This window comes from Periplaneta americana, chromosome 14 (assembly GCF_040183065.1).
Source record: "Periplaneta americana isolate PAMFEO1 chromosome 14, P.americana_PAMFEO1_priV1, whole genome shotgun sequence".
NCBI classification, from domain to species: Eukaryota; Metazoa; Arthropoda; class Insecta; order Blattodea; family Blattidae; genus Periplaneta; species Periplaneta americana.
In genome coordinates this window covers 2,409,790-2,433,378 of record NC_091130.1, presented here as the reverse complement: position 1 = coordinate 2,433,378, position 23,589 = coordinate 2,409,790, and the positions used below count along the sequence as shown (strand labels likewise).

Genomic DNA, 23,589 nt, shown 5'->3' with positions numbered 1-23,589 from the left:
AGATCATAATAATCACAAAGTGTTAGATATAAAACTGATTTGTACCTTAAGAGATATGCATACTACAGTAAAATACCAGTATACTGTTTTCGCTGTAAGAAAAATCCTAATGTAAACATAAGCACATTGCTGTAATACCCGTGATTGGCTCCCAGTCGAAACACTCACATGGCGCAAGAAAATATAGTCCGTATTTGGAAACCACAATCTTGTATTATTTGAAAATAAAAAATTGAATTCTAGTTGTTAAATACGATGAAACATATAACTTCATTCATATGTAAAACGTTGTTGTTGTTGTTGTTATCTAATGCTGGGCTTTGGCAACGAAGCCATTAGCGTTCTTGCTCTCCAATATTTCTCTGTGGTGGATCCATCAGGTAGAACTTCACAGGTTATGAGATGATCTTCAGTCATTTCTTCTTCTTTGTTGCATAGAGGGCAATTTGGATTTGTGTAAATTCCTATTTTATTCAAGTGTCTGGCCAAATAATCGTGTTCTGTAAGCAGTTTGAATTTTGCTACTGCAGATTTACATGGGATTTCTGGAATAATTTCTGGTTTTTTTATTAAAATGCTCCATTTTTTATCTTTGGCTTTGGTGCATAGTGCTTGGGTTTTGCTTGATTTTATATTTATTTTTAATTAGTCTTTTGATGGATGTAAAAGGTAGGCTTGTATTTGTATTCTGAATTAAATTGGATCCTTTTTTGGCAAGAAAGTCAGCAGTTTCATTTCCAGCAATTCCACAATGTGCAGGTATCCATTGCAATTTAATTCTTTTCTGTAGTTTTTTAAGTTGTTGGATCATTTTGTGACTTTTTTTAATTTGGATTGACATCATTTTATATGAATTTATTGCATATAATGCTGCTTTAGAATCAGAGAGAATGACAGCATTTTGAAATTTATCTATTCTGTATAGTAGGTGTTGTAGGTATATATGTAAAAGGTTATGTAAAAGAAAAGCTACTTTTATATTTTGTTATGTACTATGAACGCGGATGAATACCAACAGTAGTACCGAGGTAGTCTGTTCTTGTAACAAGCTGGCGTCACTTGAGCTCGTAGTTGTTCACATAAGCATGTGGTACTGAAGTATGGCTTCTGCATCCTCGGTATGTGTGGTTATTAATCATCAGAGTGGAAACCCTCTCAAAAGCGGAGAAAAACAAATAGTCTTAAATGTATATAATAAGTTAAGTGAGTTTTAATTACAGTAATTATAAAAGTAAATGTTTCGTAAGCAAACGAATGCATAGTAGTGAGGTTAGGCCTACTTGACGAGTAACGGGAAATGTTTAACATGAAACAGAATGTACCACAGTAGGTGGGAACATGTACTGAGAATCTATGGCGCCAAACAGCGGCCAATGAAGCCTCACTTCAGTCACGTGCTATTGTTTAAATTAGGATTTTTCTTACAGCGAAAAGATTATATAATGAAATCATAAAGACCTCTAAAATTATCTCGTTATAGTGAAATTTCGTTGTATCGAAATAAGTTATTTTTCTAAGAAAAAGCAAGCTTGTACATTTACCTCTATGCCGTAAATTCCACACATTTCGCATGCAGGTGTGAAAAATAACCTTGACTAACATAAAAAGCTTAACCTGCATTGCATTTGAAAAGAAAAAGTTTAAAAAAAGGCACAGGCAAAGTACAAAATTTAAGTTTCATGAAGCACTTTGTAGGACAGGAGGTGTCATGTTGCTTGGGAAGCCATTTTGTGAAATTAGTGAGCTGTGATTGGTAGAAGGAAACTAAATGGGGAGAACAAGGGAACAAGTGCATGAAAAAAACTAATCCCACATTCAGACATATCTGCATCGCACTAGACATACAGCACCTAGATATTTAATGGCCCAACTTGCTAATTAATTGTACCCTATATTTAAAACATCTTTCGTTAAAAATGTAGATTTTTTTGACAAGGACCAAAAGTTTTATTTCGTTAGGCCTAATTATACCGATATTTTTTTTCGTACAAACATATTTTAACATTAAATTACATGGAAAAAAGGCGGGGGGATAGAAAATAATTCCGTAATATTGAGTATTTCGTTATAACGACATTTTACTGTATTTACTCTCCCAAGCAAGAATCTGCAAAAGACAGACGTAGAGCATATGGGTTAGGAGTGAGAGCAGTTAAGTCAGTATGTATGGAATGTTATGTTTTCTCGTGTGCTCAGAGTGGGATATAAAACAGAACTGTAGAAGTAAGTTTCAAAACTTAACAGGTTCTTAGAGTAAAATTAATACAATTGAAAGAAAATGGCGAATCAACAAAATGGGAAGAAAGCATTTTTTTTTAATTTCACTTTTTTTTTTTTTTTTTACACTGCGAAACCCATTTAAATTTATATTCAATGTCATGTGTATTGTGTACTTTTAGAGTTTCCTATCAACACTATTCCAATGGTAATACATATTTTAAGTCTTTTATTATTCTTTTTTGTTTTGTTTTTATGAAACTTTTGAAATAACATGTTCATGTATTTAAACTTTTTCACTGTGCACTGAAATTGGAAAACTAAGTGTCTTCATGGTATGTGATGGGGCTACCTTTACCTTTATGGTACATTTTTATTTATGTATGCTACAATGTGTGTTACCAGCATAAAACTCTTTGTAATAAGTGAAAAGCCCTGTTGAAAGTACTCTGATTGCACTATAAAAGCCTCTCAAATAAAAGTGTTGTACATCCCTGAAAACTAGTAAAACAAACACGTTTCATAACCCAGTCCGTCAATAAATATGATGAACAACTTGGGCTTACCTGTGTTCGACTGAGGCTATTGCTTGCACCGTTGGATCCGCTAGCACCAGACTGCAGGGACAAAGAAAAGGTTAATTTCTAATCAGTGCTTTCATTTTTTTAAATCAGTTATTCAGTTACACGTGTCAGCTGCACGGTGTATTCAGTATCAGTGGAAAGTGTTAAGTAAGATGAGTTTTTGGGATTTACCATGTGATTACCTGACATTCGACTTACAGTTGGAAAAACACTGGAGGAAAACAAACCAGAAAGTAAGTTGCGGTAGAATTCGACTCATGCCCAAGCATGAGTCCCACTCGCAGTACCAGTGGCCAAGTGGCCATGTTACTCACTGAACAAAAGCTGAATCGAAATTAAACAGAAATAGGAAGCTCAAATTCAGCGAAAGTCACGAGTAATTCAGCAATTCCCTCACAAGTTTGTCAAAGAAATCCATACTCAAGCGCAAGCAGAGTAGTGAAAGCATTGTGGTAAAAAAATAAAAATAATGAAGTGGAACTTGAAGTGCAGCATCAAGTTGGTTGTCCAAACTATAAGTTTGGTGAAACAGAATGCTTGCTGAGTGTACAGTTTACCAAAATAACAGAACAATGACGAGTATTAACCCTTTGATGCACGCATTTGGGAAGGAAATAAAAAATTGTGTTTGCAATGAAATTAAACTTTTATTTGTCTAAGAGAAGTGCCTCAAATTTAAAAAAATTGTTTAAACTTCTATTTTTTACACAGAAAATGGGTGGTCTCATGGTAAACCCACTATGCAATACTGCAGAACACAATGTCTTCAGACTTATTGCGAATGATACAAAAGGAAGCAGTTTCTGGTTTCATTAAGGCCAAGTACCACTTCATGTGTGTTGCGTGGTAATTAGAAAGGAAAAGAATGGACCTTCTATCCTTCCACTTGAGCCAGGACACTCCAGCATATGACGTACGGCTATCACTCTCACCACGTTTCATGTCGCGGTCTCTTCTTTCGTCGTGTGATAAACCAATACGCCCATGTCTGACTGTACCACATGCATAGGTATCTTGCTCCCTTAGAGATCATCAGATTCAAACTTGTGAAAAAGTTGTCAAAAACACTTTGTGATTGTCACCAACCATCTCTTCCTTGTAGCCATGATGAATAAGCTGACACAAATATGGAACATTTTGTTGGATATGATAAGCATAACTACCCTGTTTGCATAGTGGTTACCTTTTGAAACCACCACATTATTTCTATATTGACGCCAAATGTGTCGAAGAAATTACAATCTTGTTACTGAAATACGTTCTAAAAGACGGAAAGACAAATAATACTAAATGGAAACTTACGTAACTGTGATATTTTAGCATACAATTGAAATAAAAACACGTAGCGAGTCTTCCACACCCCAACTATACACAACAACATCGGCCATCTTAGTGGAGCAACACAAATATAGGGAAAATAAAATTCTTCTACAGTTACTAGAGATCAGTGAACGCAGCGCAGTAGTTTTGAAATAAAAATCACACTGTAAGTAGGCAGGAAACTCAAATTTAAAAGGTGGTTATGTAGTGTAACCACTGTGCTTCAAAGGGTTAAGTAGGTTTGGCACAGGTTTGTTCAAGTACAGTTGTTACGTAATTCAGAAGCCATGTGGTTATTTATTACATGAGAGATCACGCCGCATGGTGCGTTTAACCGGGGATCTCTTCCTCTGCTTTTACAGTTATTTTATCACATTTTGAATCATAACCGTTTTTAATTAATTTATTGTTTTATTTTATCTAATATAAAAGCAAAAAAAAAAAAAAGCACATGAATTTATGTTACAGAAGTTATTTTGTAATAAATTTCAAAACAATACACTAACACAATTCTCTTCGAAGTCACGCCAGTACAAGACCTAGGCAACTTTACTTTTAATTGAATTTGAGTTAAACAGAAGAATGTGCCGCAATAGCGAGAAAGAAAGTCTAGGTAATAAAATTTAAAACAGACTCTTATTCAACAAGAGTTTACGCCAAACTCAGATCAATAATGGTGCTTACTTTTATTGTTATGCACTCTAAGAAAAGTAGGAGAGAGGTGCTGAAGACTGCAACAACCAATAAAAGAGACACATCATGTAATTCACCAAAATGTATACTTAAGAGCAGAGAGCTCACTGTTGTTTCATGACCGCCGTAATAATCCCAAAGCTTCCATTACAATATTATTGTTCCCTGTGCTATTTCAATTCACAACAGCCCTGGTCCTGCAACAATTTCAGTGACTCAGAAAGGCACTCTGGGATCATATCTGTGGCCGGGAGGAAAAAGGTCTTAAGTAAAAATTTTATACTTTTCAGGAGAGCAGTAGAAAGGTTGAAATTGGTGTCAATTATAGAGTTTTTTAATTAAAAGGTTTTTCCTGGATATTGTTTGTTTATATTTCTTCTAAAATAGATAACGTTGCTCATTTAACAATTTTCTTGATTATTTCCAAAAATAGCCGCACTTAAGCCCTTTGAAGACTACAACCCAAACTGAAAAGAAGGGACTACTTAAATATAAGACCTTTTTCATGTCAAAATAAACGGGAAATGTAAATTTTTAGGAATGCAAAATAGGTCTTAGACAATATATGACTGTTTACCTGGTGCTTAAAGTTTTAAAAAGGAAAGGGCATCAGTATGTGATAAAATAGCTAAAATACAAGTTAAACCTTTTTAATAATGGCATGCGGAACCCCAGTCACGCAAATGAAGTGGGTGGGCATTGGATACACCTTTTTAATAGGGAAGCATGGAAAGTCAACATGTGATGTTGTGTAAGGAATAAAGTATTAAATATTCATAAGTCCTTCATTCTGTGTGTGCTCGATTCAAAAAGTACTTAGGACATTTGGTAACGCTCTATAAATCCGGTCAGGAGTCTTATTTGACTTTAACCGTTTTACCAGATTGTAGAGAGTTGTTTCCACTTTCAGAATATATAAAAATCCCAATTTCACAAAAAATTGGCTTAAGACCTTTTTCCTCCTGGCCACAGAATACTTCATGTGGCACCATTCCTATGATAAACTGTTGTGCTATCATTGATTATATATACAGAGCTATATTGCTTTCAAAATGGCACTTCACTACGAGAAATTGAAAGTATTTGTAATTAGCCACATGTCAACAGACCAAAGAAGGCGACTAAAGATAACAGTAATAGCTGCCTCAACTTAACAAATGAAAAAATCTTTCACATGATGGCAAAAATATTGTTTCTGCCAAAAAAAAAAAAAAAAAAAAAAAAAAAAAAAAAAAAAAATTCTAAATGAAATGGTGCAAACTAAAAACAAAGGAATGAGACATACTTGTCCTGAACTCCCCGCTACCCCGCCAGACTCCAACTTTGGCTTTTTTCTAGGGCCGATGGCCTGCAGAGCTGTCAAGTTGGCTTCCCGTTGCCGCAGCTCTTCCATCTCCGCCCTTTGCATCTGAAAGCAAGAGATACTCACTCAGCAATGCAGTCTAATGTAGAAGTAACATAAATACTGCCTCTCTGCTTCAGGGGCATGTCTCTCCAGATCGGCAGGACAGAAGCTTCAAGTATGAAAATGGAAATCAAATTCTAGCATTATTGCAAAGACCATTAAAAGCAGAAATACGGTAAAAAAAGGCGACAACTTAAAAGTGCCAAAAATGTAACAAATTTAAGGGAGAAGATGGGTGAAATTTTGGTTATTTTCAATCAAAAATCGCATTTTCGGTTTTTTGTGTAAAAATGAATCAGCAACCTCTTATTTATATGTTGAGCAAATTGTATTGCTCTACAGCGCTTAGAAGCATAAAAATTACGTCATATTTAAATGGCTGCATCCTTGAATTTGAATGACAAGCAAACTTTTTTTTCTCCATCACATTTCGTTATGTTCAAAGTGTAAAGACTCTCACAATTTTGATGTTAGAAACTTGAAATTTTCACCACATGTGGGTTAATGAACCACAATGCCATTTTTTGATAATCTAAATACTTTCTAAATAAAAAAAATAAAACATAGTGAGTAGACACTAAAAATTTTAATTTCGAATTGAGTATATTTTAAAAAAATGTTCTCTCCAGTTATATGTTTAAATTTACAATTCAAGCTATTCAGTTCTTTTTTAAACATATAAAAAATGTCGTAAAAAAAGTCATGCATGTAAGAGAAATAATTTTGAAAATATACAAATTTTTATTTAAAAAATTTGAATAACTTAAAATCCATTCATCAAACGTATATACGACAATACTTATATAGAAAGTGGACGAGATGTTCAAAACAAGCCATTAGAGCTACAAATATGTTTGTGCGAGATCGTGCGTATTTGCTTGTTTTCCGCACAGAACCAATACGTGGTAAGTGTGAAATACCACATTCGGTATTCCCAACGTAACACACATAACAATTTCCCTCTTCTTACCGCTTAAGCGCGACATTCATTTTACTGCTTTAGGCTTTTAACATATTATTTTTAGAGACGTTTAACATAGTAATAATTATAAATTGGAAACTTACCACTGCAATTTCACCTAAATTTCAATGTTAATTATTGTTTTTAAATATTTGCAAAAATTAAGTAAAGTCTACTACTCCACGAAACTTATTGCATTCCTGATACAAGTAACATTAAGGAAGCCGTGAAAAAATCAACAAGATTCCAGATGCCGATGTTATTACTGCAATATGTTATATAATAATATTGTTAAAATATTAAAATGAAAAATAAATCATTACATAACCTTACCGTTTGTTTTAAGTTCGCATTTATAGACTGGGGGAAAAAAAGACATACGTACCTTATATCACGGCCTGCTGGAGTATAGTAAACACAGAAAACATTTTACAGCAACAATGTTGAAGAAAGATATTTTGGTGTTCTGAAGTTGGCGTCATTAAACAGAAACCAACATGGAGATTTCATTGCAACTAATTGAAATTCGTCTTTCAGGTATGTAATAAACGATCTTCGCACAAAATAATGTACGATACACGAGCGGTATGTTTGTTTTCATGTTCTCGGAAATTAAAAAAGCTCAACTGCATTTCGCTTTTTCAATCTTTTCCTCGACCATGAAAATGTCAACATACCGCTCTTGTAACGTATATTACTATTGTGACTTGTGTGAAAATGAGTCTTTTGTAAGCTCAATCACATGAATACAAGGAGCTGACTGTTGCCACACTTTGTCACAGAACTTACCTCTTTGGCTTTGGCCTTCAGCTTCGCTTGCTCTGGGTCTTCAGACTTCGATCTGCTTTTGGCTGCCCGCAGCAAGAGTTCCCGCTCCTGCTCTTCATGCCGTTTCCTCTCCACGCGGTCCAACTCTTCGAGGAATTTGAGCTGACCTTTGACATCTTGCGTTACTTCGTACCTCGGGTCCACCTGCGCACAACACAGCTAATCACAACATCACCGCAAAACTGAAAGACAACTGCATATTAACTCTACTACTATTATGAAATGATATATTTGGCCAGTGCACAGCTTACAACTAACTTAACTGGCCTGACTTTCATCGCAAATTTTGCTAACTGACATGAACGCACACGCACATCTCTCTGTATTCAGCACGTATTTAGTGACAAACTATTTCTATTAATTCTTTGTTGTAATAACTTGTTCTTACAAATAACTGTAATTTTCATATTCAGTACCCAGGGAATATGTATTTGGAGACAGACTGACAAAAGGAAAACGCAACTAGTACAGTTAGTCAAGAAATGTTTGAGCACTACAAATCTTATAAGTAGGCCTGGGATTTTAGAGTAACTGCCTACTTTGTTCCTTAAGCATTAATTAAAAAACTATCAAAACATGTAAATGTATCACGGAAAACCATGCAAGTTTGTATAGTTTCATAGTAGCCTAAAATGCTTATTTGGGCCATTAGTGCCTATTTCATGTTTTAGTGATTATTTCCACTTACTTATTTATGGCTTTTAAGGAACCCGGAGGTTCATTGCCGCCCTCACATAAGCCCTCCATCGGTTCCTATCCTGAGCAAGATTAATCCAGTCTCTACAATCATATCCTACCTCCCTCAAATTCATTTCAATATTAGTATCCTCCCATCTACGTCTCGGCCTCCCCAAAGGTCTTTTTCTCTCCAGGCTCCCAACTAACACACTATATGCATTTATGGATTTTCCCATACGTGCTACATGCCTTGCCCATCTCAAACGTCTCGATTTAATATTCCTAATTATGTCAGATAAAGAATACAATGCATGCAGTTCTGCATTGTGTAACTTTCTCCATTCTCCTGTAACTTCATCCTTCTTAGTCCCAAATATTTTCCTAAGCACCTTATTCTCAAACACCCTTAGCCTCTGTTCCTCTCTTTAAGTGAGAGTCCAAGTTTCAGAATCATACAGAACAACCGGCAATATAAATGTTTTATAAATTCTAACTTTCAGCTTTTTTGAGAGCAGACTGGATGATAAAAGCTTCTCAACCGAATAATAACAGACATTTCCCATACTTATTCTGTGTTTAATTTCCTCCCGAGTGTCATTTATATTTGTTACTCTTGCCCCAAGATATTTTAAATTTTCCACCTCTTCAAAGGACAAATTTTCACATTTTTTTAAATTTCAGTTTAAAAATGTTTAATAGTATAACAATAGAAGACAGAAACTCAACAATGCACATTACTTCATGTCTGTGCTGTTCTCACTGTTAACATGATATCAAATGAACAACAATCGATACTTTAAATATAAGCAGCAGCTTCAAAACTTTTCAGTTTATCAAACAACCAGTAGTACTGCTGTTACCACAATGAACGTGAAACTGCCAGGATTCAGAAACATTGTTTTCTTTATTAACTGCCCTGAGTGTTTTGAGTTGATATAGAGAAAAATCATCAAAGAGTTCCCTTATATGACAATGGCTCCTGAAATTCCCAGGTATGACTTATGACGAGAAAATCAATTTTTGCCAGCACTGCAACAAACAGGTCTGCACCTCCACACTAAATTGCATAAATTATGTCTAGCTAGATTCTTCATGGCGATGGCTTCTTCTAACAATATAGGCCTACTGTTAATGAATATTATCTGTAACTTCATGCATTTTGTTTTTATTTATAAAGATGATTACTTTTACATTCATTATCAATTTAAATTATTTCAAAGTACTCAAAAAGTAGCTTTTCAATAATATCTTTGCCATTGAGTTTATTTCTCAGAAGTTTCAAAACTCGTCACATTGGGCAACTTTCCTGTTGAGCTATATATTTTCAGTTTTATGAAGATATAGAACATGACATGACGTGGACTGACAAAAACCCAGCTTGGACATGGCAAATTTGGAGAGGATTACTGCAAATTACGGTGAGTGAAAGTGTTTTAATATTTTTGATGCTATAACTTTAGATTCTTAGAAATAAATAACATTTTGAGAGTTTATTACAGCATTTTAAGTGCCTATTTTATAATTTTATAAGCTTATTTTAAGTGTCTAAACATACATTTTTTAATTCCCTAAAATCCCAGGTCTACTTGTAAGTAACAAGTAGCTCTCACAGAAATCCGGAAATCCGCCTAAGCTCTGTGCACACGGACGAATATAGCGCCAGTGTGGGGACTAGAACTCGAGTATGTTACCTCTAGACCACAAGGCAGCTCAGTCGAAGGGGTTCAACTTCAATGACTTCCTTCTGGAAAATAGTATTGCTGAAACAAGGAATGACTTTAATTTCATTATCTTGCTAGCCGCAACAGAATGGATTCAGAAATGTTTCAGGCCTCAAGAGAGCGCTCGATCATTTTTTGATTAACTGTACAAACATGAATCAGCTCATACTGTGTTACTGTTCACAAAGAGAAGCAGGGAAAGGAATAACAGATGACTGATATGTGCCGAGGTTCATGGGTTCGAACTCGGTCAGGGCGTGACAATTTATAGCATGGCTTCCTTTGGCAAGGAAGGAGAACAGGGAGCCTGTATCACAGATTGCAGAGCCCTCTGTCGGAATTAAGGGTCTAAGTGTGCGTCAGTAATGTTACTGCATGACTTATAACACATTCAACACTTCCATAATACTGATATGCGAAGAATAGGGACAAACGCTTCTGTAAGTTCATGTTCGTACTAGTCCTTTGCTTTGGTTTAGCCATTTCCAGTGGGCCCAAGTTCAATTCCCAGTACCCTTATATAAATTTTATATCAACATATGTTTCGTGGTTGTCCTAGTTATCCTAAGCAGTAATGGCCTCTGATCACATTGCTCATAATAGTGAGGATGAGACAGAACAGTTAAGTGTATTGAGTAAAGGGTGTCTGAATAAATAACATTTAGAAATAATCGTCACAGCAGCAGTGATGTACTAGAACTATTGTATTACTATTGTTGTTACATGTACGTAGATTAGTATAACAATCTTCACTACACTAACGCAATACTTATTTACAATTTTCATTACAAGCTTTCGATCAACAGAGGAGCAAGTATATTTATTTTAATAATAATAATAATAATAATAATAATAATAATAATAATAATAATAATACTTACTTACTTACTTTTAATGAACCCAGAGGTTCATTGCCGCCCTCACATAAGCCCGCCATTGGTCCCTATCCTGAGCAAGATTAATCCAGTCTCTATCATCATATCCCACCTCCCTCAAATCCATTTAATGTTATCTTCCCATCTACGTCTCGGCCTCCCTAAAGGTCTTTTTCCCCCCCGGCCTTCCAACTAACACTCTATATGCATTTCTGGATTCGCCCATACGTGCTACATACCCTGCCCATCTCAAACGTCTGGATTTAATGTTCCTAATTATGTCAGGTGAAGAATACAATGCGTGCAGTTCTGTGTTGTGTAACTTTCTCCATTCTCCTGTAACTTCATCCCTTTTAGCCCCAAATATTTTCCTAAGCACCTTATTCTCAAACACCCTTAACCTATGTTCCTCTCTCAAAGTGACAGTCCAAGTTTCACAACCATAAAGAACAACCGGTAATTTAACTGTTTTATAAATTCTAACTTTCAGATTTCTTGACAGCAGACTGGATGATAAAAGCTTCTCAACCGAATAATAACACGCATTTCCCATATTTATTCTGTGTTTAATTTCCTCCCAAGTATCATTTATATTTGTTACTGTTGCTCCAAGATATCTGAACTTCTCCACCTCTTCAAAAGATAAATTTCCAATTTTTATATTTCCATTTCGTGCAATATTCTCGTCACGAGACATAATCATATACTTTGTCTTTTCGGGATTTACTTCCAAACCTATCTCTTTACTTGCTTCCAGTAAAATTCCTGTGTTTTCCCTAATCGTTTGTGGATTTTCTCCTAACATTTTCACGTCATCCGAATAATAATAATAATAATAATAATAATAATAATAATAATAATAATAATAATAATATTAATAATAATATTAATAATAATAATGTCTTTCACGTGTTAGACCCTAGTGGATCCGTTACAGTCTCATGCCAGTGTTTTCATGGTCTTCCCAGATTTCTGAAGTATTAAGTCTTTATACAAAATATTCGCCACAGACATAATACCAGTTTATGCACACAACACCAGTCGAGCAGCAGTAAACTTTTCAAACAATATACAATACTACTTATGGTCCGTGTAAATCAATTTATACAGAGTGATTCAGCGCAAAAATTAAACAGGAAGTAGGGATGCTCTACAGAACATTTTGAGATGTCTGCGAAGCCAGATTAAGGAGATTGTATCGCTATTCATTACTGTTTTCCATATTATCTACATTTATTATTTATACTTATTAGTCGATAATATTGCAAAAAGGCAACATATTTGCAACCAAGACCTCTTCAAGTGATATCTCTATCCAATGCTTTTGCTTTAGTAAAGTCTCATTTTACAAACCTATGGATCAACAATTGGCTCTCTTCTGACAAAGGAAAAATTTTACAGTCTGTATAAATGAAACCAAATGACCTGGAAATGTACAAAAACTTGCCCAGACATGTTCAAACATTTTTAACAAGAGCCAGAACAGGTCACATTGTCACTCAATTGTACCTACACCGATTTCACATTTCTGATAATCCTACTTGTCTGTGGTGTAATAATCATGATGAAGATCTGGAACACATTCTTCTATACTGTCCATCCATAAACCACAGAAGAAGTAAATTAAAATCATCAGTACCAGTTGCAGAAGACACAGCCCTGCAGTATATATTGACTACACCCCACCTCTGGCTACTAGCAACAGGCATCTATAATGAACACCGATCAAAATACCCCTCATTTCTCGTGAAAAACAACAACTGAATAGACTACAGTGGACTTTATGTTGTCGGCAAACAGCTGGATACATTAAGAAGATTGACTGATTTACTTATACTTATTATTTACAAATTTGAGTTGAAAAAGTACCACGTACATCACAACAGATGATCAAAATAACAGTCACCAACATTTAGTATCTACATTTATTGCTTACATGTAATATATACATACAATGAGAGACACTTTGATACCATTCCAAGAGTCAATCACAGTGCATTGTTCTGTAACAAGTCCGTTCTTTCATCATGCTGCCAATGATAGTCACGAGTATCTTTTCTTGAAATATCCCATTCAAAAGGCATTATAATACAAGTAAAATAAGACAAACTCACCCATGCGAACTTTAACGGGTGCTTTACTAGAGATAGTTAATCCTTACAGGACAGCAGTCTCCACTGTTTCTGCTATCCTGTCCATCTTTTCAATAATTTGTGGCAAGAAACAATTGTTATACAGTAGAACTTGGTTTTTGCATGTCACTTAATATTAAACTGTTAAATTTATTTAGAATTAAGTCTATTTTTGTATTATATTGTATGTTATGTCATTTTTCTTGTGTACTGACGACGCCATGAATGCTTGTAATTCTATTAGGCTAATAAAGATCTAATCTAATCTAATCTAATCTAATAACGACATCCAAGGGACCTTGAAAATTATGTTGTTATAAATGAGTATCGTAGTAACCGAGATTCATATTATCAGTCTAGTGAGGTGGAAAATGGAAAATAATGAACATAATTAGGCTTATTTTAGATTTATGTATTCACTTTTAAGCATACCATGAACACAATAAAATACACGTACAATTATAAATACAGTATTCTGTATTAAAACAGTTTGTTCATTACTCATCAAACTTATTTACTGAGAAGTGAAGTAATCAGTCATTTTACTCTGTTGTCTCCTGCTTGCCCAATATACACTTTCTAAATTAAATTCTATGTTCATTATTTCAGTTGCAATTTCACTGCTCCTTCTCCTAGCTTCATACTCCCTCCTCTAGCTTCATAATTCTAATGGCTTCTAAAGTGTCACTCACTTCTTTTAGTGGCCATACTGCATTAAAATGCGTGCACTTAGTGAAAACTTTTTGTCGAAATTGACCGCATGCAGGTACCATTAATACCGCATGAATTCGGGCAGGTTACAATGGGATGGGGAATCCGCCTGCATTCCAGAGGTCTATGATAGAAGGGAACAGTAAAGGATTTGCCAGATTTCAGCAAAATATTTCTTAAAATACTTTGGTACGCATATACGTTTGTCGTATTAAGCAAGGTAGAAAAGTGTATGTCTTATGGGGAATTAGTTGGGACCACAGAATATTTGACGTTATAGGCGAGGTGTCGCACAAAACAAGGTCGCTATAACCAAGTTCTACTGTAAAGATATTTGCGGCTTAGTCTACAGAAAAATATAGGTAAGTCTTTGTGCTCTGTCTCTGTAACAGGTTCGGTTTGATTAATTTCAATAAGTAATTTCTGTAGATAGCCAAAAGCAGTAATGTTTTCACAGGAAGATGAAATTATGTTTTGCAGAAAAATGAAGTCTCTCATTTTATCTACATTGAGAGGCAAAAAAAACTGCTCACTTTAAAAAACAGATAAAAAATAATAGTTGAATGATTGCCTATCATGCTGTATAACACTCTCCAGTTCTCTCCCTGCAGTCAGGTGACCTCTAGGAGAACCTCGTCTATCACAGAGCAGCACACTGCTCCACTCTCCACATTTTCATAGGTTAATGTTGCAGGACCGCTCCCCTGACGTCTCCGAACTGTCAGCATGCTTATGTTGACACCCATCACAATCTGGAGTCAATTTTGCAGCACTATAAACTGGTCATCACGGACTGTAGTTGCCTGTTTTCGCCCAGATCCAGGCTTCGTAAAGTAACTTGGCATTTCTCTGAAGCTTCACCAACTGATGGTACACAGCAGAGTGCTAACTGTGACCATCGTCAATAACGGCTATAGTCTTTGTTCTTGCAAACGAATTTAATGTTGAAATGACAAAATCAACATTCAGCAACAAAATTCCTCACAACAAAAACACAAGAGAAGCAAAAAACAATGGAAAACGTTATGATCACCAAACTCTGGGATTTTGAGCCGAAATGGCAATAAATGCATTATGACCTACAATTTTCAAAGGAATTTCACATCCATCATTAGTTGGATTGTTACAGAAAACACTTCATGACTCGCAACTGCATACCAGTCCACTGGACAGTATAATTACATAAAAATATATTAATTTTAAAGTGGGCAGTTTCTTTTGACTCTCAGGGTATTTCTGTAACAGCTAAGGAAGGACTATCTGTTGGGGGCTCTCCGGTAGACTAGAAGATCTAGACTATGCAGACGATATCTGTCTCTTAGCTCATTCCTTTAAAGATACGAAAGCCAAACTGCAACAATTGGAAAAGGAAGCACAGAAGGTGGGTCTTCAAATCAATATTAATAAAACCAAAGAATTGCGCATAGGTACCAATCAACCTACTCTTCTAACTCTAAGCAGCGGCGTAATTGAAATTGTGAAGGAATTCTCTTATCTAGGAAGTATAGAGTCCCAGAATGGTGGTACAGATGGCGATGTGAGAGTAAGAATAAAGAAGGCAAGATATGCCTTTGGGCTGCTAAAGCCTCTATGGAAGAGTGCTGCCTATACAATAAATACTAAAACTGAGGGCGGAATTCATAGTCGTCACTTATAAATGAGTGAACCCTTAAGTGGTTACTTATACTCATTTCTAATTCATAGTTGTCCCTCATTCACATAATGAGTGATTACTTAAGTGAGCTGATCTGTACCCTTAAGTGACCACTCATTTTCAAAATGTATACTGAGAATGATTTTGAGGATTTTGTGGAGTTTGTTGAACGAAATGAGGAAAATATGTGTCCCAAAAAGGTATATTAGAGACATGGAGAATCCTCTGGAAATGTATAGTGAACTGAAATTTAAGAAGCGATATCGTTTTCAGATCAATTCGAAGTTCTTGCTCTAGCCAAATTGATCGTTATTTATTTATTTATTTATTTATTCATTCATTCATTCATTCAATCATTTATTTATTTATATAACAGGGCAAAGCCCCAATTACAATAGACAGTACAGATATTTGTTAAAAAAAACATAGAATTGCATATAACATGAAAAGAAGAGATAAAGCAGATACAAGGTTAATTACAAATTAAAAATTAAAAAAAAAAAACAAGTAGATACTACCTAAATAAAAGACACAGATCTAGATATAAATGAAAAATACTAAATAAAAATAAATTAAAAGGGGTTAAGTATAGATATCATAGCCAAAAATGTAAAATGTAGCTATAATTGGCAAATTATAGAGTAAATATAACACTATGTTAATAAATTCAATATACAGTATTATATAGTAGGCCTAATAGGCTTAATTAATTTATTTAAGAAATTCGCTACTACAGAACACGTGTTCCAATTAGTAGGATATCTGATTATAACTATGACTAACACGCAACTAGAATTTAACATATCATGAAACTATTGCTGTATATAACTTATTCAGTACAATAATATTAATAACTCGTTGTTATAGCAACTCCACATGCAGAGCTGCTTTCGATTAGTTCAAGGAGAGTCAGCTTTTGTTATGACGTCATGTCCGGCAGCTGTAAGTGAGCACTCATTACGTGAAAATAAGTGTTGTCTATGAATTCGGAATTGACATAAGGGTTCCCTTATTATAAGCAAACACTTATTACTTAAGGGTTCACTCATTTTTTAAGTGACGACTATGAATTCCACCCTGAGAATTTTTAACACAAATGTAAAATCCGTGCTTTTATATGGCTGTGAAACCTGAAAAATAACTAAAACTATTATCAATCAACTACAAGTTTGTATTAAAAGATGTTTGAGAAACATATTAAAAATATTCTGGTCGGTCCAGATATCCAACGAAAACCTATGGTTAAAAACTAAACAAAAACCAGTTGAACTTGAAATTCGACATAGGAAGTGGGGATGGCTGGGACATACACTTCGCCGACCTCCAGGTGACCCCGCCAGGAAGGCATTGGATTGGAATCCGCAGGGCAGCAGAGGAATTGGTAGACCCAAGATAACATGGAAACGAACTGTTCTCACAGCAGCAAAAACGATGGGGAAGACATGGAGCGAGATCAAGGCGTTGGCCAGGAATAGAGTCAGATGGAGGAGCTTTCTGAGAGCCCTATGTTCCAAGCAGGAATGATGGGAATATTGATTGATTGATTGATACGGAAGGACTAAGTCAACCTTAAACAAACCTCTCCTATAGATATGTTTTAAGTCGTATAAAGTTTTTGCCTAAAGAAGTTTTTAATATTTATGCAAATAATCATTTATCTTTGAACTCGTTGGGAGATATGCTGACTGCGTCATTTAATTTATCACATAATCTTACACAACAAACAAAAACACGATTAAAAATATAACCAACTCAACAGATCGCCAATTTGTTTTTTTTTTTGTCCGAATAAATTACAGTAATTCACGTGTGAACTGATTCACCAATAGTGAATATGAAGACAACCTGTCCAGGAGTTCAGGGGAATCACTACACCATATGCAGAAGAAGATAGCAAGACAAAGACAACCTTTCCTGTAGCAGGCATTCTGAAAACGTTTTACTTTAGTAAATACCTCGAAGGGATGACAATACAGACAGTAAAAAGGAGCAACAATGAAGGTCTCTGACGCAAATGGAAGAGGTGTGAATTTGTGTGACTGGCAAGTCTACCTACCTTAATTAAATCTATTCTGTGTTCAGCAATAACAGCCAGTTTTTCTACAAGGGTTTTAAGCCTTTCTTGTGTGGCGTGAGATATCAGTGCTGCAACTTCTGACGAAGGTTCATCCAAGCCATGCCGAGAAACTGTGAAACAAAAAATAACAATTGTAATGAAGGAAAAAGCAAGTAACACAAAATCCACAACAAATGCATCAACTGTTCATATCACAGAAAGAATAGCAATTCTGTAGCATGCATTTTTGGCAGAGTAATAAACAATTTGGTGTACTCCTTTATTATGGTTGGAGTTCACAGCTTCAGACAAAAGAAAGAAAAAAACATACAATTCTTGTTTGAGGATCAGTTCCAAATACAGTGCAACCAATTGGTTTATTCTGATTGCTTTTATATTTTCCCATTTATTTCCTACTTTCTTTCTCAAAGAATAGAAGTCCTCCAGCCAGCCCTCGATGCAATAAACATAACAAAAAAAAAAAGTGACCAATAAATTTTGTTTTGAGCTTTGTCATCAGACAGAAGGTTCCTTACATACTGTAAACTATGATAGGCTACACGATTCCTGACTTAATTTTCTCCATAAAGACTTTAATTGTTTCCTAAAATCCACCAAGTTTGATCCTGTGAACTTTCGATCTAAGGAGCACTGCATATTGTATTGTATTGTATTTATTAACATTCCATGGTATTCATACATTGCTTACAGCTAGAATATGGAACAAGTCAAAAAACGTAATACTATTATAAAATCTTAATTTATAGTCACAGTCTACATGAAATATATACAGACGAGATTTACAATATAGTCTACTAGTACAACACAAAGTTTTAGTATCAATTTCATGAAGTGTTATTGAATGTCATGAATTCACCTACAGAATAGAAGGCGTGAGAAATTAGGTACTTCTTTAATTTGGCCCTAAATAATTTTATGTTTTGAGTTTCATTTTTTATATCCATAGGGAGGCTATTAAACATGTTTACTGCCATATAACGCACTCCTTTTTTGATAGCACGATAGACTTGCCGATGGAGTATGAAAGTCATTTTTTGACGTGTATTTATGCTATGAACTGTTGAATTAGTTACAAAGTTTTCACGATTACATACAAGGAAGAGTATTAATGAAAAGATATACTGACAAGCCATGGGCATTATTTGTAGTTTTTTTTAAATAGTCCTACACGATTCCCTACATTTGGCACCTACTATTATTCTAATTACTCTTTTTTTGTAATAGAAATATATTGTTACTATCTGTGGAATTTCCCCAGAATATTCTTCCAAAACTCATTACCGAGTGGAAGTATGCAAAGTATATTGTTTTTAAGGTATTGATATTTACTATCTTTTGCATAGATCTAATTGCAAAACAAGCTGAATTTAGTTTGGGTGTAATTTCTTTAATATGATTTTTCCAATTATCGATTTTTAAGCCAAGAAATTTGGTTGTTGTTGTTTCTAATAGGGATCTATTGTTAATTATTGCTCTAGAAATTTGCGACGTTGAATTTGGACAGGATTTAAATTGAATTATGTTAGTTTTGTTACAATTTAATACTAATTTATTGACTGAGAACCAGTCAGATATTTTGAAGAGAATTTCCTCTGTTGAAGATTGGAATGTGTTGGAGTTATTGGCTATAATTACTACACTTGTGTCATCTGCAAATAACATGGGATGACCTACATCTTTTATTAGGGGGGCAAGATCATTTATAAACACTAGAAAAAGTAAGGGACCTAATACATACACAGGCAGCATAATATTTACAGTTAAAATTTAAGAACAGTTTGTATAACAGGGATGATTGCCTCTGATTTGTGTAGCATACGTAATGGAAAGTCAGCAATAGTAGGCATTGTAAGCAAGCTCAGGGCCTCCTAGCAGCACAGAGTTCATTGGTTGAATTGTGCTTATTTGAGTGGGGAATGTAACAATTAATGATAGTTCTCATCTATTTTATTATGTAACCTAAATGAATCCATTTGATTATTTCCAAATTCTTGAACATTTCAATACCTTGAATAAGTTACCTGTCGCAGACAATGACTAACCTGAATGAATTCATTTCATCTGCAAATTATTGAACAATTTGACAATTCTCAATAATCTAATTATTCTAAAGTTAATTATGAAGCTGAATGAATTCATCCGATTGTTGCTAAGTTATTGAACAATTCGACAGTTCTCAATAATCGAATTATTCTAAAGTTAATTATGAAGCTGAATGAATTCATCCGATTGTTGCTAAGTTACTGAACAATTCGACAGTTCTCAATAATCCAATTATTCTAAAGTTAATTATGAAGCTGAATGAATTCATCCGATTGTTGCTAAGTTATTGAACAATTCAACAGTTCTCAATAATCGAATTATTCTAAAGTTAATTATGAAGCTGAATGAATTCATCCGATTGTTGCTAAGTTACTGAACAATTCGACAGTTCTCAATAATCCAATTATTCTAAAGTTAATTATGAAGCTGAATGAATTCATCCGATTGTTGCTAAGTTATTGAACAATTCAACAGTTCTCAATAATCGAATTATTCTAAAGTTAATTATGAAGCTGAATGAATTCATCCGATTGTTGCTAAGTTACTGAACAATTCGACAGTTCTCAATAATCCAATTATTCTAAAGTTAATTATGAAGCTGAATGAATTCATCCGATTGTTGCTAAGTTATTGAACAATTCGACAGTTCTCAATAATCGAATTATTCTAAAGTTAATTATGAAGCTGAATGAATTCATCCGATTGTTGCTAAGTTATTGAACAATTCGACAGTTCTCAATAATCGAATTATTCTAAAGTTAATTATGAAGCTGAATGAATTCATCCGATTGTTGCTAAGTTATTGAACAATTCGACAGTTCTTAATAATCTAATTATTCTAAAGTTAATTATGAAGCTGAATGAATTCATTTCATCTGCAAATTATTGAACAATTTGACAATTCTCAATAATCTAATTATTCTAAAGTTAATTATGAAGCTGAATGAATTCATCCGATTGTTGCTAAGTTATTGAACAATTCGACAGTTCTCAATAATCCAATTATTCTAAAGTTAATTATGAAGCTGAATGAATTCATCCGATTGTTGCTAAGTTATTGAACAATTCGACAGTTCTTAATAATCTAATTATTCTAAAGTTAATTATGAAGCTGAATGAATTCATCCGATTGTTGCTAAGTTATTGAACAGTTCGATAGTTCAAAATAAATTAATTTATTACAGATTTCAGTGCACGAACAGTGGGGGTCATCGGCCAAAAATACCATTCTGCTGTACAACAAAGAGCATCAATACACGCCACGCAGTCAGTCACGTGGGGAAGTGTAAAACAGGACTCACCCCACAACACAGCTGTCAAAGTGACTCATAATCTCTAGCTGAATATGAACTCACCAATCTGTCTAATTTTATGTTGTAGAGGCACAGCATGAAGAAAAATCTCGTCTTTACACGAGCGTATCTGTGTTCCTACGAATTCCGTTGAGCCCAATATTCTCTGCGTCTCCTCGGCCAGGTTGACACCACCCATTGCAGCCACATCGTTAATGTCATCATCCCCTCTGTAATATAAATCGGGAGTGGTAATCAACAGCCCAAGTTCTGTCACAGTCTACACGGAGAACAAACTCTACACTTCTAACTCCTGTACCGGTGTCACTTTATTACTAGGCATTTTCAATTGTTTCTATGAAGAAAACTTACTATTTTTGTAACTAGATACACATGAAAGTAACGTGGAAATAAATATTTTCCCTGTTTCTACACCTCAGCAGCAAGTATAAAGATTCAGAAGCTACTGAATACATTCTCCCAGACTGGAAGTCCCAAAATAGCAAGTGTGGATTATCTTTTAGGAAACTACACAACGCTAGTACTAACCACAAAGATATTTTTTACAGTATAAAAAGGCAGCTAACTTCATTTATAAATTAGACTAGCGTTTCTCAAACTATGGTCCGCGGACCACTTGTGATCCTCGAGGTCTGCCCTTGTGGTCCTTCAAAAAAGACAGAAGAAAAAATAAAATTCGAACGAATTGTGTATCACACTACAGCTTAAAATCTCAGAGTTTGAAAATGATACATGGCAATCAAATTTCACTTTTTCTCTCAGTACAGACATTTTATGAAATTTATTAACCTACCTGTTTTTCGACTTCCCACTCTACTCTCAGCAACAAAAGAGGGAATTAAAGCACTATGAACATGGTGTTTCTCGACATCTTTTCCCTGCACATCTGGCGCCGCGCCCGTAACTCAGCCAGGGACCACCCGAATTCATAACAGAGGACCAAAGTACCGAACCTTAATTCAATTTTAAAATAAAAGTATACTGGTATTAAAATATGCTAGGAAACTGATAAATTTGCTTTCGAAAGGAACAAGAGTAAGGTGGTCTGCGGAACTGTTCTGACTTTAAAAAGTAGTCCCCAGTTCAAAAAAGTTTGAGAAACGCTGAATTAGACAGTTTAAATATGTACAGCTACTTCTGCATGCTGTCACACACTGGACTAGAAAGACCACTTTACTGAATGAGTTTATTATTATTCGACTTGAAAGTTACCAATTTATGTTTAATTCTCACCAATCCACAGCTCTGGAAAATTGGATATTTGATTTACAGTGGACATTGTGTAATCAGCTTATAGCTGGACACACATATTAAGAAGTAAGTATAAAACTTTGCTCGTATGTTCAACCTTATGTAAAAGAAAAGGAACTGGTCACCCTACCTCATTAACTCCTGCCCTAGTTGCCTCATAAGTGGTGCCATGTTGGTATCACTTGTGAGGTTCAGATCTATCTTCAGATAGTTGACTACACAACAACAATATAGGCTACTATGAAAGCAGATGAATACAAGATGGCGTCACTTGACCTTGACATTGTTGTCCACGTAGCAAGAGGTGGGTTAAACATAGGAGAGGAGTAACACCTTTGTTCAACAGATTGGTCTTACACGAAAGTTTTAATTACAAGGTAACTGTTTCCTTAGCAAATGAATGCATAGCAGTGATGTTGGGCTTACTATGAGAGTACACGAAACAGACTATACAACAGTGGGCACTGAGAATCGGTAGCATGATGCTGCTGCCAATAAAGCCTCATTTCAGCCACATACTATTGTTTACTGTAGAATTACAGTAAAACCTCGATAAGATGCGCCCGCTTATTACGCTATCCCGTGTAATACGCTTTTTTTGTCCGATCCCAGCACATTTCATATTGTGACAGCGACGTGAGATTCGAACTCACGACCAGCGTCCCGCGAGAGAGCATATCGCGCGGGCTTCACGGGGAAAGGGGAAAGGAGCCTACACGCGAGGGGAGGCTGCGCGCGCAGCTGCTACTTAACGCAGTGAATGTGGAACGACCTTCCCGACTATTCCAGAAATCCGTCGAAGTGGAAGACTCGCGAATTTTCGAGGCTACGTCGCTGTGGTTATAAATTACGGTCGCGAAGGAACGACAGCAGTTTTGCAGTTAGCAGTTTTCAGTTATTCAGTCAGTGAGTAAGCCAGAGCAAGCAAGCCAGCCGGAGTTCGACTCGAGTGTGCGTCCGCATCTGCGTCAGCATCCGAAGGCCTGAGTTCGAGTGCAGTGGACCGCAGTTGGAGGGACCTGAGTTCGAGTGCAGTGGCCGCAGTTGGAGGGACCCGAGTTCGAGTACAGTGAACTGTCTCTGAAGGTCTGTGGTTCGAGATACTGTGAACTCGAGTGACTGAGAT

At 35.3% G+C, this 23,589-nt stretch overlaps 1 protein-coding gene across 3 annotated transcripts in view; it reads right to left on the bottom strand.

The window, feature by feature from the left end:
- LOC138713080 (transcription initiation factor TFIID subunit 4-like) overlaps positions 1–23,589 on the bottom strand; it is an 87,250-nt gene that overhangs the window by 850 nt on the left and 62,811 nt on the right. For 2 of the 3 annotated variants that reach the window (XM_069844828.1, XM_069844829.1), the window contains 5 exons: positions 21,255–21,421; positions 17,836–17,966; positions 7,970–8,152; positions 6,100–6,222; positions 2,784–2,834 (listed from right to left, as the gene is read on the bottom strand). In XM_069844828.1, the coding sequence (XP_069700929.1) occupies positions 2,784–2,834; positions 6,100–6,222; positions 7,970–8,152; positions 17,836–17,966; positions 21,255–21,421 (655 nt within the window). Of the gene's footprint in view, positions 1–2,783; positions 2,835–6,099; positions 6,223–7,969; positions 8,153–10,377; positions 10,447–17,835; positions 17,967–21,254; positions 21,422–23,589 lie in introns of those variants that run through there. The other variant, XM_069844830.1, reaches the window with a different exon arrangement.